Source organism: Podarcis cretensis (assembly GCF_951804945.1).
Source record: "Podarcis cretensis genome assembly, chromosome: 14".
NCBI lineage: Eukaryota > Metazoa > Chordata > Lepidosauria > Squamata > Lacertidae > Podarcis > Podarcis cretensis.
In genome coordinates, this window is record NC_137183.1 from 5,524,628 (window position 1) to 5,537,992 (window position 13,365).

Here is a 13,365-nt window from a genome sequence, read left to right on the forward strand (position 1 = left end):
TGGCTCCAATGGGACATCCAGTTATGCAGAATTCAGACAGGCCTCAGAGTACCTACCTTGTCTCACACGAGTGAGAGCTTCCAAGCATATTCAAAGCCGACCCACATGTCAGTTTGGAAGCTACTTTCTTCAAACCTTGGAAAAGGCTGGACTTGCTGGACTTTGAACCCAAACCAGTACTTAGCACACCCCCTCCATCAAGTGACAGCCTCACCTTGCTGAGACCATCACTAGAAACAAATCAATAGCCAATGGGCAAACACTATTCACTCAACCAATCCTAGGGTGCAGGGTTTGGGACCATCAAGAAAAGGTGAGTAAGGGGCAACATGACAGAAGGGCAGAACATTATGCATGGGATGGCAAAAGTAGTTAGAGAATTCCGTGCCTCCCACCCCACCCCGGCCCCGCCAATAATACTAGAATTTGTGGGCTTTCAACTGCAGCTGAATAATAATAATAAGTATTTCTTCACACAGCACATAGTTAAACAATTATGGAACTCCCTCCCACAAGAGGCAGTGGTGGCCCCAAATTTGGCTGGCTTTAAAAGAGGATTAGGCCTATTAATGGAGGATAAAACTAGGGATGCGTGTGGCACTGTGGGTTATACCACAGAGCCTAGGACTTGTCGAACCGAAGGTCGGCAGTTCGAATCCCCGTGACGGGGTGAGTTCCCGTTGCTGAGTCCCTGCTCCTGCCAACCTAGCAGTTCAAAAGCACGTCAAAGTGCAAGTAGATAAATAGGTACCGCTCCAGCGGGAAGGTAAACGGCGTTTCCGTGCGCTGCTCTGGTTTGCCAGAAGCGGCTTAGTCATGCTGGCCACATGACCCAGAAACTGTACGCCGGCTCCCTCGGCCAATAAAGCGAGATGAGCGCCACAACCCCAGAGTCGGCCACAACTGGACCTAATGGTCAGGGGTACCTTTCCCTTTAAAACTAGCCACAAAGGCTATGATCTGCCTCCACAATCAGAGGCAGTAATGCTTCTGAATACCAGTTGTTGGAAACCACAGGAGGAGAGAATGACTCTTATGTTCAAATCCTGCTTGCGGGCATCTGGGTAGCTGCTCTGAGAAGGACCAGACAGGCCACTGGCCTCATCCAGCAAGCTCTTATTATGTTCTTTTGCGTAGCATACGGACAGATGGTGCTGCAAGTAACCACACTGTATTAAATAAATATTTATTTTTTTCTATAAGTGTGGAATTAGTTACACATTTGAGAAGATCATTGCTGCCCAGGCAATGCTCTTCTCTTTCAAAGGCAGGAACAAAAATGTGCATAATTCAATTATAACTCACCCCCCCCCCACACACTTTCCCCTTCTAATAATCTGAGTCAAAACAGCAACAAAAACAAAGTCTCAGGTTCCACAATAGGAGTCTTCAGTCCTCTGGTTCCTTCACTGGACCATGTTCTTTGCTTGAGGTGGGGTAAACTATAAAGTCTCTTGACAATGCCTTACGCATCACCCCAGTCAATATGCTGAGCGTAGAGTTGATGTTAGAGCTCTCCATTCACTCCGTAACACATTCACAATTCTGGTTTTCAACTGAAATGCCTGCTACTGTTTGAAGTAGACTGTGGTCAGGATTGCAGAGGGTGCTGTGGGCAAGAAAGAACTTCTCCATCTGAATCCATCACTATTAAAAGCACCAGTCATACTGAGTTTCAAATCAATGCATTCTTACTGCTGACTCTTTCACAGGACAGCAATAGAGGCTGTTAAGGATGCTTAACTATCTACAATCAGGTATTTAGGAGGTATCGCATGGTAACAGTAAGCTGCTTCCATCTTCCAAAGTACAATGACAGCAAAGGCTTTCACTTCTAAATGCAAAGTATGCTCCAAAAAGAGAACAGGGTGTTATTCAAAGGAATTTCAATTCATTTCTAACTGGCAAAATTCACAGCCTCCCTGTTAAAAAGGGTAAAACAATGGCAAGAGTTCATATGCCCTGTGTCGTGGCACATATATTTTCCGAGTTCCAAAAGTCAACTGCGACAGTGACTGTCAATTATGTTTTTCAGAAATAAAGTGAACAAGTGGGGCGTCACCATTAGTATGCAGGAATCCAGAGGTGGCATGAATAGATAAATCTGAAACTCCATTTTAGACAGTTACTGACTTGACTTTGCAACACCTGGGTTCAAGGCAGCTAGGAATTCTTCACAGCAGGATCTATTTAGCAGCTCCCTAAGAGAGTCATTTATATCTTTGTTAAAGACGGAGCCAAAATTTCCAGTGATGTAGGCGTCACTTCCATCTTCCAGCTGAGAGCTGCCTGTAAATTCCTGAATCCACTTGAGTTCCTCAGACAATTCCTTACTCAAGGACTCGTAATGTGACTGCCGGTCCATGTACTTGCTGGCAACCCCAGTGAGGCTGCTGCCCACAAGTCTGATGTCCTCCTGCAGGTGCTTCTTCAGAGATTCAATCTTGCGATACTCGTACTTCAGCTGGGAAAGTTCATGTCTCACGTTTTCATGCTCTTCTTTGTACCAAGCTTCTTTCTCGTTGTAGATGGAAACGAGGGCGTCAATGTCCTCCTGCAAAGCATCATGGGACACAGCCAGAGCACTGAAGTTCTGCTCCATCCTGGAGATGTCTTCCACCACATAGCCAAAGCGCTCAAAGTTGATGTAGGTGTTGTTGGGTGGCATGCTGGAATGGCACTTGATGGTGTACTCCTTCAGGCGCTTGGTCTTCAGTTGCTGGTTCTCAGCCCTTTTGCTTTCTGGGACCTTCGCTTCTTCCTTGGGCTGGTGAGTCTTCAGACAGAAGTAGTAGGGCATGGTTATTACTGATCCGCAGAATCATGCAAACTGCTTCTATAGACACCACAGCATCAACTACAACACAGCAGGCAAAAGGAAGGCAAACACACAACACATATCCATGGTGCTGGGTGAAAACAGGATTCCTTCATGCATGTCACAGACATTATTTTATTTTCACACAAAAAAAGGTTGGTGGAGCAAAAACATCCCTGTGAGCACTATGACTGACTGCATGCTGGCATCTGTGCATTTACACTTTCAAAAGTGGTCAATTTTTGTAAAAAATAGAAAATATTTCAGAAAATACACTATTGAGCATTCTCTCTCTCTCTCTCTCTCTCTCTCTCTCTGTGTGTGTGTGTGTGTGCGCGCGCGCGTGTGTACTGGGGTCACCGAAGTCTGTAGCCCTCCTGAAAAGCAAGTTATGGGACAAAAAGAACAGGTCCTTTCTAAGTCATTTCTGTGAAATGAGTGTGAGTGTTGTGTGGCTATTTTTCCTGTTACTGAGGAATGCTCCCTGTTGCCATTCGAAAGCAAGGGTGTCAGTGTGTTTGTGTGTATTTATATATATATAATCAATATTATGTGATCTCAACAATCAGAGCCAGAAGTAAATGGCTGACTTCCCACAGTAAGTGTAAGGTTGATGGGGCTGGCCGACTCTCTAATTTTGTGCTATGCCCCCTACAGCAGCTATTTGCGACTGGTGCCCCAGCACTCTCTCAAAATGTGCCCACTGATCCAAAAAGGTTGGTAGCCCCTGATTCATTGTGATGTGAAAAAAAATCTTAAGAGTCCAGCACTCCAGATTCCAGCATGCAAAGACCAGCTGCATATATTCCATGTTACAATGGATGTCCAGCACTGAATGAATGTTTTGAGTTTCACCTGTAAATAATTGGCTATTCCAGATGAACTTAATGGATGCCCCATATTAATATCACATATCACTGTGTTCTCAATTCTTCACAAAATTTGTCTGGGGTCTTCAACATTCAGATGTGAGTATTGACACTGGGCAAATGTAGGACATCCACTGTATCTTCTACACAGCAGAACACCACAAACACAACACAAAGAAAGACACAGAGAGGCGTGTGGTCCACTGGGTACTTCTAGGCTATAGCCACCCTTGAAAAGTTCTACAAATACAATGGAGTGTCTTTTACAACCTCCTATAGATTTCAAGGTGGACTGGATGGAGCAAATTCATACCAGATAGAGCCCAGCCAAACACAGTTGGAATGTGGTTTATGTCTGTCCATGCAAACAGTAGGCAGATGTATCACCAACACACAACACATTCCATGACAGAAAATTGTATGCTTGTCAACACGCATCTCAGCATTGCATATTTTTTATCTCTTGCTTAAGACAAGAAAGCATTAAAAAAGGCAATATGTTTTATTATTTTATTTTGCAAAGATTCTGACAATGTTTGGCAAAAATTAATCTCTCTCCCCCAGTGAGGTTAAAACTGTGAGAAACCAAACTAGAAGGTCATTGTCATGCTGCCGTAATGTTTAAAGTCAGATATGCAAAAGCAAATGAGAATTATGACAGGTGACATTTCAATGCCAAAATGCAGAACTCCATACAAAGCTCTGTCCGAATTAAAAAACACCCCCTTCACCACATGCCCCACTTCCAGGCTTACCGTGATCCAGGGGTGAGTGAGAGCTTCTTGGATGGTGAGGCGTTTCCTACAAAGGGAGAAAATTTGTTAAGTATGCAAGCCCCCCTTGCAGGGAAGAGCTGCTGGTCACAACTGTTCTTGAAGCGTGTTGCATACTGGCTGCAGAGACAGCCCTGTCCATCTCCCTCTTTAAAAGCATCCTTAGTCTAAAGCTACCACAAGAGAAGTCAGAGGATGAGCTGAAGATGAAGGAGACATGGAAAGAGAGCAGATCTGTGCCCGTGAACTGCCTGGATGGGAGGCCACCTGAGAAGAAGATGGGGAGCACTCTCTGGAGGAAGTGCCCTTGGGCTGTGGTTCTCAGGCACCCAACAACCAGCTGTCTGCTGGGGCACTTGAGACTTTGACAATTGGGCATGACAACCCACTTGCCAATCATCGATGCCATAATGATGTCACAAGATTATTAACTGGGACAATATTTCACTGTGCTCTGTAATATAATAATAATAATAATTTATTATTTATACCCCGCCCATCTGGCCGAGTTTCCCCAGCCACTCTGGGCGGCTCCCAATCAAGTGTTAAAAACAGTACAGCATTAAATATTAAAAACTTCCCTGAACTGGGCTGCCTTCAGATGTCTTTTAAAGATAGGATAGCTGCTTATTTCCTTCACATCTGATGGGAGGGCGTTCTACAGGGTGGGCGCCACTACCGAGAAGGCCCTCTGCCTGGTTCCCTGTAACCTCACTTCTCACAATGAGGGAACCGCCAGAAAGCCCTTGGTGCTGGATCTTAGTGTCCGGGCTGGACGATGGGGGTGGAGACGCTCCTTCAGGTATACAGGACCGAGGCTGTCTAGGGCTTTAAAGGTCAGCACCAACACTTTGAATTGTGCTCGGAAACGTACTGGGAGCCAATGCAGATCTGTGTTATGTGGTCTCGGCAGCCACTCCCAGTCACCAGTCTAGCTGCCGCATTCTGGATTAGTTGTAGTTTCTGGGTCACCTTCAAAGGTAACCCCATGTAGAGCGCGTTGCAGTAGTCCAAGCGGGAGATAACTAGAGCATGCGCCACTCTGGCGAGACAGTCTGCGGACAGGTAGGGTCTTAGCCTGCGTACCAGGTGAAGCTGGTAGACAGCCGCCCTGGACACAGAATTAACCTGCGCCTCCATGGACAGCTGTGAGTCCAAAATGACTCCCAGGCTGCATACCTGGTCCTTCAGGGGCACAGTTACCCCATTCAGGACCAGGGAATCCCCCACACCTACCCACCCCCGTCCCCCAAAACAGTACTTCTGTCTTGTCAGGATTCAACCTCAATCTGTTAGCCGCCATCCATCCTCCAACTGCCTCCAGGCACTCACACAGGACCTTCACCACCTTCACTGGTTCTGATTTAAAGGAGAGGTAGAGCTGGGTGTCATCTGCATACTGATGAACACCCAGCCCAAGTGACATTAGCTCCCAGGTTCATTTCCAGACACAATTTACCTTCAAATTACATTTAAAAACATCTTAGGACTAGGTTACCTGAAAGACTGCCTTCTCCAATATGCACCCTGCCAAAGCTTAGCTCTCTTCCGCAGGCCGTGTCCTGAGTGTTCCCTGTGGCCCATGCAACCAGCAGGGAGACAGCCTTTTTGGTAGTGACCATTCCTCTCAGCTTATGGAACAATCTTCCCAGGGAGGCTTGCCTGGCTCCATCCTTGTGGTCATCTTGGTTCCAGAAGAGCTTTCTGCTCACCCAGCCCTTCTAAACAACTATGTAGTAGTTGTGGTTTTTAATTTTTGGGTTCAGTCTGCTTTGGGTCACATTTTTTGTACTTAGGACATTTGTGGTTTCATGGTTAACTTCATATTTACATTTATTCCTGCTATTTACCGTAAGCTGCCTGGATAAGTTTATGCTGTGAGGCATAAACCAATCAACCCAACCATGGTGGGCAGGACCAGGAAGCTTGAGGACCTGCCTGTACCTCAGCTTAATCCCTCCCGCCTCCTCGTCCATGCGGCTTACAGCTTTCGCAGCACTCCCCTCCAACTACTGCTGCCCCACATTTTCTCTTCCCTAAATCCACAGATACCCTTTGCTTTGAGGGTTAGAGTTATGCTCTGGGGGTTTTTTTGCAGTTGTATTCTCAGAAATTAATAAACATATATTAAAAGAGAAGAAAAAGAAGATGCAAATATGAGAGCGACATTGATTACATAGGGGATCTGTGGGCTAAGGGAGCAGAGAGTGTGAGATGGCAGTAGTTGGAGGAGAATTCACTGTGGAAGAGGGGGAATGAACGGAAGGCGGCACGAGGGGGTCACCACCCACGCTAAGCCAAGGTATACGTCAGCTCTGAGAAAACATCTTGAAGATCCCAGGCCACAGGGAGGTTAGGCTGGCCTCAACTAGAGCCAGGGCCTTCTCGGCCGCGGCTCCAATCTGGTGGAACGCTCTGTCACAAGAGACTAGGGCCCTGCGGGACTTGACATCTTTCCGCAGGGCCTGCAAGACAGAGCTGTTCCACCAGGCCTTTGGTCAGGGCGCAGCCTGACCCCCCTCCTCTGGCAATCTGCACAGAATTTTGCTTAATGGTTGCCATCAATTTGATTTTAATTGATTTTTATAATGAAATGTTTTTAGAATCGTTGGATTATTTTGATTGTTGTTAGCCGCCCTGAGCCCAGCTTCGGCTGGGGAGGGCGGGATATAAATAAAATTTACTATTATTATTATTATTATTATTATTATTATTATTATTATTAGCCTTCCTCTCATCCTCCTCCTGGCGGGTCATTTGGGGCTCACCGGGTATCTTTTACCAGGAGCTTCCGAATGAAATCTTTGGCGAGGTCACTGGTGTGGCTGAAGAACTCTTCGTCAAATTCATAGTTCACAGCTGTGATGTTAGCCAGCGTCTCCTGTTTGGTATCTCCAAGGAATGGCGAAGCCCCGCTAAGCCTAGAGGGACCATAGGGAGAGAGAAGGGTCATTAGCCTGCAGAGAAAAACAGGGGAAATTGGTCTCATTCTTGACCCCATAGCAGAGAATGCTATGCCTGCAGTTTTTCTGCCTGCTTTAAAATGGACCATGGGGAGGGGGGGCTGAATGGTACAGTGGTACCTTGGGTTACATACGCTTCAGGTTACATATGCTTCAGGTTACAGACCCCGCTAACCCAGAAATAGTGCTTCAGGTTAAGAACTTTGCTTCAGGATAAGAACAGAAATTGGGCTCTAGCGGTGCAGCGGCAGCAGGAGGCCCCATTGGCTAAAGTGGTGCTTCAGGTTAAGAACAGTTTCAGGTTAAGAACGGACCTCCAGAACAAATTAAGTTCTTAACTCGAGGTACCACTGTATTGACAGCTTCTGAAGGAAGGGAGGGGGCAGGCTGAGCCCATGAAGCTCTTAGAGGCAGACTCCATCGTGGATTAAATCTAGGGTCTTATGAAGAGCTACGAAATAGGAGACAGAATGATCTGATCTTATAGGAATTTCTCCTGTGAAATAAATGGGAGCTCCTCAAGAGCAAAACATTCACTTGTGGGGCTCCCATTTATTACTGAGAGCCAGTGTGGTGCACTAGCTAGAGGGTTTGAATCCCTACTCAGCCATGAAGCTCAGTGCGTAACTTTGGGCCTAACCTACCTTGCAAGGTTGTTGTGAGGGTAAAAGTGGAAAGAAGGAGAAGCATGTATGCAGCCTTGAGCTCCTTGGTGGAAAGGCGGGATTTAAATGTAAAAATAAATATATAAAATAAATAATGGGGTTTGCACGGAAATAAATCACCAGGGGATTGTGCCCTATGTAAGTTAGTGCCATTTGGACTTCCTATTTCGGGACAAAAATGTCTTGGGCTCCTCCTACCCAAAATTCGCTCAAGACAAGGGGTAGGAAAGATGCAGTGAAATCAAATCCGGGAAGCCCCTGGTGCAGGGAGGAAGTTATTTTCCTGAATGTTCAGCAGCTGGCCTTGTTTGCAAGGAAAGAAGGCCTGCCTGCCATTAATACAGAGGGTGCTCAGCAGTCTTTATTTAGCCTGGGAGAGGAGCCTGGCTTCTTTCTCAAACGCCCTTCACTGTAAGCAACGTCCTTTGCTTACCTTCTTTTTTAAATAAAATGTGTCTTGGCACTTTCTTGTCTGTCTTTGAAGAGGGATGCTGAGTTGTGAAATCAAGAGACAGGGAAATGCTGCTCCTGCCCCAAGGGCTGAAACAGTCTCCCACTTCCAGGTCTATAACAGTCACCTTCCATATTTAGGCTGTGCAGCTTAAATGCTATTTATAGGGACGGACCTTAGCTCAGAGGTGGAGCATCCGTTTTGCATGCAGAAGGTCTCAGGTTCAGGCCCCACAACATCTCCAGGTAGGTATGGGAACATCCCCTGCCTGAAACCCTGGAGAGTTGCTGCCAGTCAGTGTAGACAACACTGAGAGAAACCAATGGGTTGGCTCAGTATAAGGCTGCTTCCTACATCCTAATATGTTTGTGGCAGCATCTCCTGACCATAATGTAGGAATGTCCCTGTTACAGGAAAGGAGGTCAATGTGGAAGGGTGGACAGAGGCTTCATCAGGAACCAGGGAGACCTACTCATAATAATAATAATAATAATAATAATAATAATAATAATTTATTATTTATATCCCGCCCATCTGGCTGGGTTTCCCCAGCCACTCTGGGCGGCTTCCAAAAGAATATTAAAATACTGTGATACGTGATACATCAAACACTGAGGAGGGGCATGCTTAACCCTTCCCCACTGAGTCATATTCTCACTCTGCATCAATACAGAGCTTTGAATACATTCTCAATAATTTGGAAGGATTTTTGTGCTGGTCGGTGTAATTAATGGGAGTCTATTTCACTTTCTGTATTGCAATACATTATTTCCAGGGGCATACCTGAAGTTATCCACTATTTTGCATAGAACTGAGCTGTTGTTACACTTAAAATACTGTCCTGCATTTGAGATTTTGGAAGACTTTATGGTATATTGTTGGTCTTATTTCTGGTCAGTTGTCCATAATAAACTGGTGTGGATGATGCTATCATAATTCTTCTTCTTTACTTTATGTGCTGTTTTACTGCAGTTGCTTTTGTGCATCACTTTTTCTGATTATGTAATTTGCTTTGTAGGGTAGGCCAGTCTCGGTATCTGCATATTGCAGCTGTTGGGGAGGGAGGCAGAGAGACAGAGAGACACGTGGTTCACCTAAGATCTCAGGGCTTTGTGGCAGAGGCAAGATTTGAGTTGAGAACTTTCTTACCACTAACCAACACTAGTTCCATTTGAGCAAGGTTTTTTTGTGGGAGGGGGGATTTGGGAGATGATAGGAAAAGAACACGCAGGAAAAGACTAGACTTCATTGACACACAACTTCATTGAGACTGAGGAGCATTCCATGGACACAGACATAGGCGCCGATTCCATGGGGCCTGAGGGGGCCCAAGCCCCCTCAAAAATTCGTTTGGGGGGGCTCTGCCCCCCCAATAATTTAAGAAAAATATTAGTTATATTATGCTTTGTAAAATCACAAATTTATGTTGGTATTTTTTATTTTCCTTGTTTGACGATAGTTACCTTTTAAAATACATTCAGTAATGAGTTAAAACAAATAATTATTACGGTAGTAAAAGAGGCGGCACGAGTAGTTTTGCTCGGTGCATGCGACTGGCCCAGCCCCTCTTTCCTTTTCCTCTCTTCTGCTCTCCCGCCGAGCGCCTGAGGGAGAGTTACTTAGCGGTTCTGAGGAGCCGCTGTTGTTTCGGCAGGGGAAAAACCGCCGCCCACGAACCGCCGAGCTCCCTCTCTCTTTCCAGCCTCTCTCTCTCTCTCTCTCTCTCTCTCTCTCTCTCTCTCTATGGCCAAGGAGGAGAAGAAGCCCTTCAGCCAGTCTATGGCCGAGTGGCGGAGGTTCATCTACAACCGCCGACAGCGGCGAGTTCCTGGGGCAAACGGCCAAGAGCTGGGGTGAGGAGGGCGAGCGAGCGAAAGCGTGCGCGCGGGGAAGGGAGGGGAGGGGGCGGCCGGCACGAGGGGCGGTGGGAGGCGAGGCGCGGCGGGCACTTGCCTTGCCCACCACGCATCTCTCTCCTTCTCGGTCTCTCTCCCTCCCTCAGCTGGCAAGGGGGCCACGAGGCGGGCGGCAGCAGCAGCAACGGGCCGGGAGCGGCTCTTAGAAAACTTCCCAGGGCAGGACCCCGGTATGGGCCCCCCCAATATTTTTTATAAGTCGGCCCCCCTGGACACAGACCCTCTTTCTTTGCTTTCTGCAGACTCCCCCACAGTGACCTTGCACAAATTCTACTTCCAGCCCAAGGACAAGGGTAACAACAGCTTGCATCAAAGTGTTCAAAGCACTCAAGAACCTAGTGCTGATTTTGGGGTGGGGTGGGGGCACAGAGCTCAGCATAGGAAGACACTGCACTGCCACCTAGCAAGCAGCCTTGGCAACTGCATTGTGGAACTGGAATTTGCCAGAGGGGGCAAGCAGGCAGCTGTGGCTCAAGCAGATTCTGAACTGGGGACTAGAGAGATGCTGGGCTAACAACGGGGGTGGCTTCCCCTTGCCCCATGGAATCCCTGCCAATGGCCTGATCTTGGATATGAACTTGGGGTGGAGGAGAAGGGGTGATTCCAGGGAGGGACTGCTTTTTATCAAGGGTAAAATCGACTGAGTTCTACCTAGCGTTCTCTGCAACAAATCCAGTAACTGGGAGTGACTTTTACTTTAATTTGCTGGGGGCCAATTTGTGCGGATAAAATGATGGGGTGGGAATCATGTATGTCAAATAGAGCTCCCTGGAGGAAAAGCAGGGCATAATAGCAATACAAAAACAGAGATATAATCTAGTGAAGTACTTACAGAATGTAAGTGATAACTCCTATACTCCTGAAACAAAGCAAAAGAAAAAAGATGAAAATATTTAAATTAACACCCACTATTGTGTAATCTACTGGCATATGCAGATGGAAAGTGGGAAGAAGAAAGCCACAGTGGGACCTAACTTTGACACATAAACACATTTTATACCATGTTTGGTTGTTTTTAATAATAATATAAGAGAGTGTTGGCATTGCTGGTGTTTTTCCATAGAACTTGGCCAAACTAGTTAAGAAGGTTTTGAATATTTACCAACTTATAAAACCCCAGCAGTGGCTCTTTCATTTGACGCAACCAAAGCTTTTGATAAAGTTAATTGGGATTTTCATAAAGAATTATTAAAATTTCAAGAATTTGGCACCCAAAGTTTATAGGCATTATTGATCAGCGTTATAATAGCAATTTAGCCCATATTTGAATTAGTGGTAGAGATTCTAATCAATTTCCAGTCTATAAGAGAACAAAACAAGGTTGTCCACTTTCACCCTTTTTATTTGGAACCACTGGCTGAACTAATTAGAAATGACCCGATAATAACTGGAGTTCAAAGCAGTCATATGCAACACAGTATAATAATGTTTGCAGATGGTATCTTGCCTTTATACACTGATCTTGAACCATCAGACAAGAAGTGATGCTATACTGGAAGGGAATGGAAAGAGGGAAATCCTTACCACATATCTGCAGCCAGCCCAAGAGGCTCGTAGTTCACTATTTCTGGTGCTGAAAGGAACAGCAAGAATGAGCAAGAGGGTGCACCAAAGATTTTAAAGGCAAGTATAGAACCACAAACCTAGAAGGCAGGCGTGCGCGCACACACACACACACACACACACACGCCCTCTGGAGCCCCCAGGACACAATTCCCCTCCTCCTTCCCAACCCGTACTCTCAGCGCCACTGCTCATGCCCCACCTCCACAAACAACAAGAAATTCCCGGGGCATAACTCACACCAAAGGCTGGTCTCCTTTGGAAGGAGGTCATGGGAGGGCTTGCTGGCTTTTCATAACATTTGAGAACATTTTCAGACTTGCAGGTGGACATTTGAGAACATTTTCAGACTTGCAGGTGGATCTATGTGAAGGGGTCAAAGCTTAACCTAGGAATGGAAAATGTGTGGCCTTCCAGGTGTTGTTGGACTTGGGATAGCATCAGCCAGCAGAGCCAATAAGCAGGGAGAATGGGAACTGTAGTCCGCCAGCATCTGGAGGGCCACAGCATCTCGACCCCTCCAGTGCAGGGACCCCCACAGACCAGTTTCCATGAAGCACACATACTTTTCAGTCGCCCTAATCTAAACAAGTGGCAGCCATAAGGAATGCCAGAGACTGTAGTATAAACTTTGACTGACTGGTTAAACAATCAACAACTAACAGTGAAATGGCTGAGACTTACCCACAAATTCTGGTGTCCCAAAAATATTTTTAAACTCAACGCCATCTTCTATTTCATGAGCCAGACCAAAATCAATCAGTTTTATGTGCGGGATGGGGATATTCTTTTCTAGCAGCATAATATTCTCAGGCTTATTGGATAACAGGGAAGACACACATACAAAGAAATAATAAAGTCAGGTTTGTGGATTGATCCAGCCCTATTTTTTAACAGGAATATAAGAATCTGCCTCAGTATTTTCTACACTGATGTGCAGATTGCTTTCAGACACATACTCCACCTACCCCCACCCTGGAAATGCCAGGGATTCAACCTGTGTCCACCTGCTTACAGAACAGGTGCTAAACCACTAAGCTACAGCCCTTCCCTAACCTAGATTCAGGTGGGCCTATAGAAAAGGGCTCCTTTGATTGCCCTAAAACAGATGCAAAATGCAATTCAATGCACCAAAGCAAATGTCGCTGTGTCATGCTGAGTCATGGTCTGCAGCTCTAGCAAAGGACTCAGATGACAGCTCCAGGATCATATATTAAGAGACATATTTTGACAGCTGTTGTAATTTCAGTTTACGCTTTCCCCCCTCAACTGCACAAGACAATGGCAATACAAAATCTGGCAGCTGCAGAGTTTCATAAACGGAACTTAGAGACAGGACACCTGTTT

At 46.1% G+C, this 13,365-nt stretch overlaps 1 protein-coding gene across 2 annotated transcripts in view; it reads right to left on the reverse strand.

The window, feature by feature from the left end:
- Nucleotides 1–13,365, reverse strand: part of DAPK2 (death associated protein kinase 2) — a 64,702-nt gene that overhangs the window by 8,074 nt on the left and 43,263 nt on the right. The window contains exons 5-10 of one of the 2 annotated variants that reach the window (XM_079953374.1): nucleotides 12,703–12,832; nucleotides 11,980–12,028; nucleotides 11,288–11,314; nucleotides 7,229–7,381; nucleotides 4,443–4,488; nucleotides 1,171–2,776 (exon numbers count right to left, since the gene is read on the reverse strand). In XM_079953374.1, coding sequence (XP_079809500.1) covers nucleotides 2,126–2,776; nucleotides 4,443–4,488; nucleotides 7,229–7,381; nucleotides 11,288–11,314; nucleotides 11,980–12,028; nucleotides 12,703–12,832 — 1,056 coding nt within the window. In that variant the 3' untranslated portion in view covers nucleotides 1,171–2,125. Of the gene's footprint in view, nucleotides 1–1,170; nucleotides 2,777–4,442; nucleotides 4,489–7,228; nucleotides 7,382–11,287; nucleotides 11,315–11,979; nucleotides 12,029–12,702; nucleotides 12,833–13,365 lie in introns of those variants that run through there. The other variant, XR_013833053.1, reaches the window with a different exon arrangement.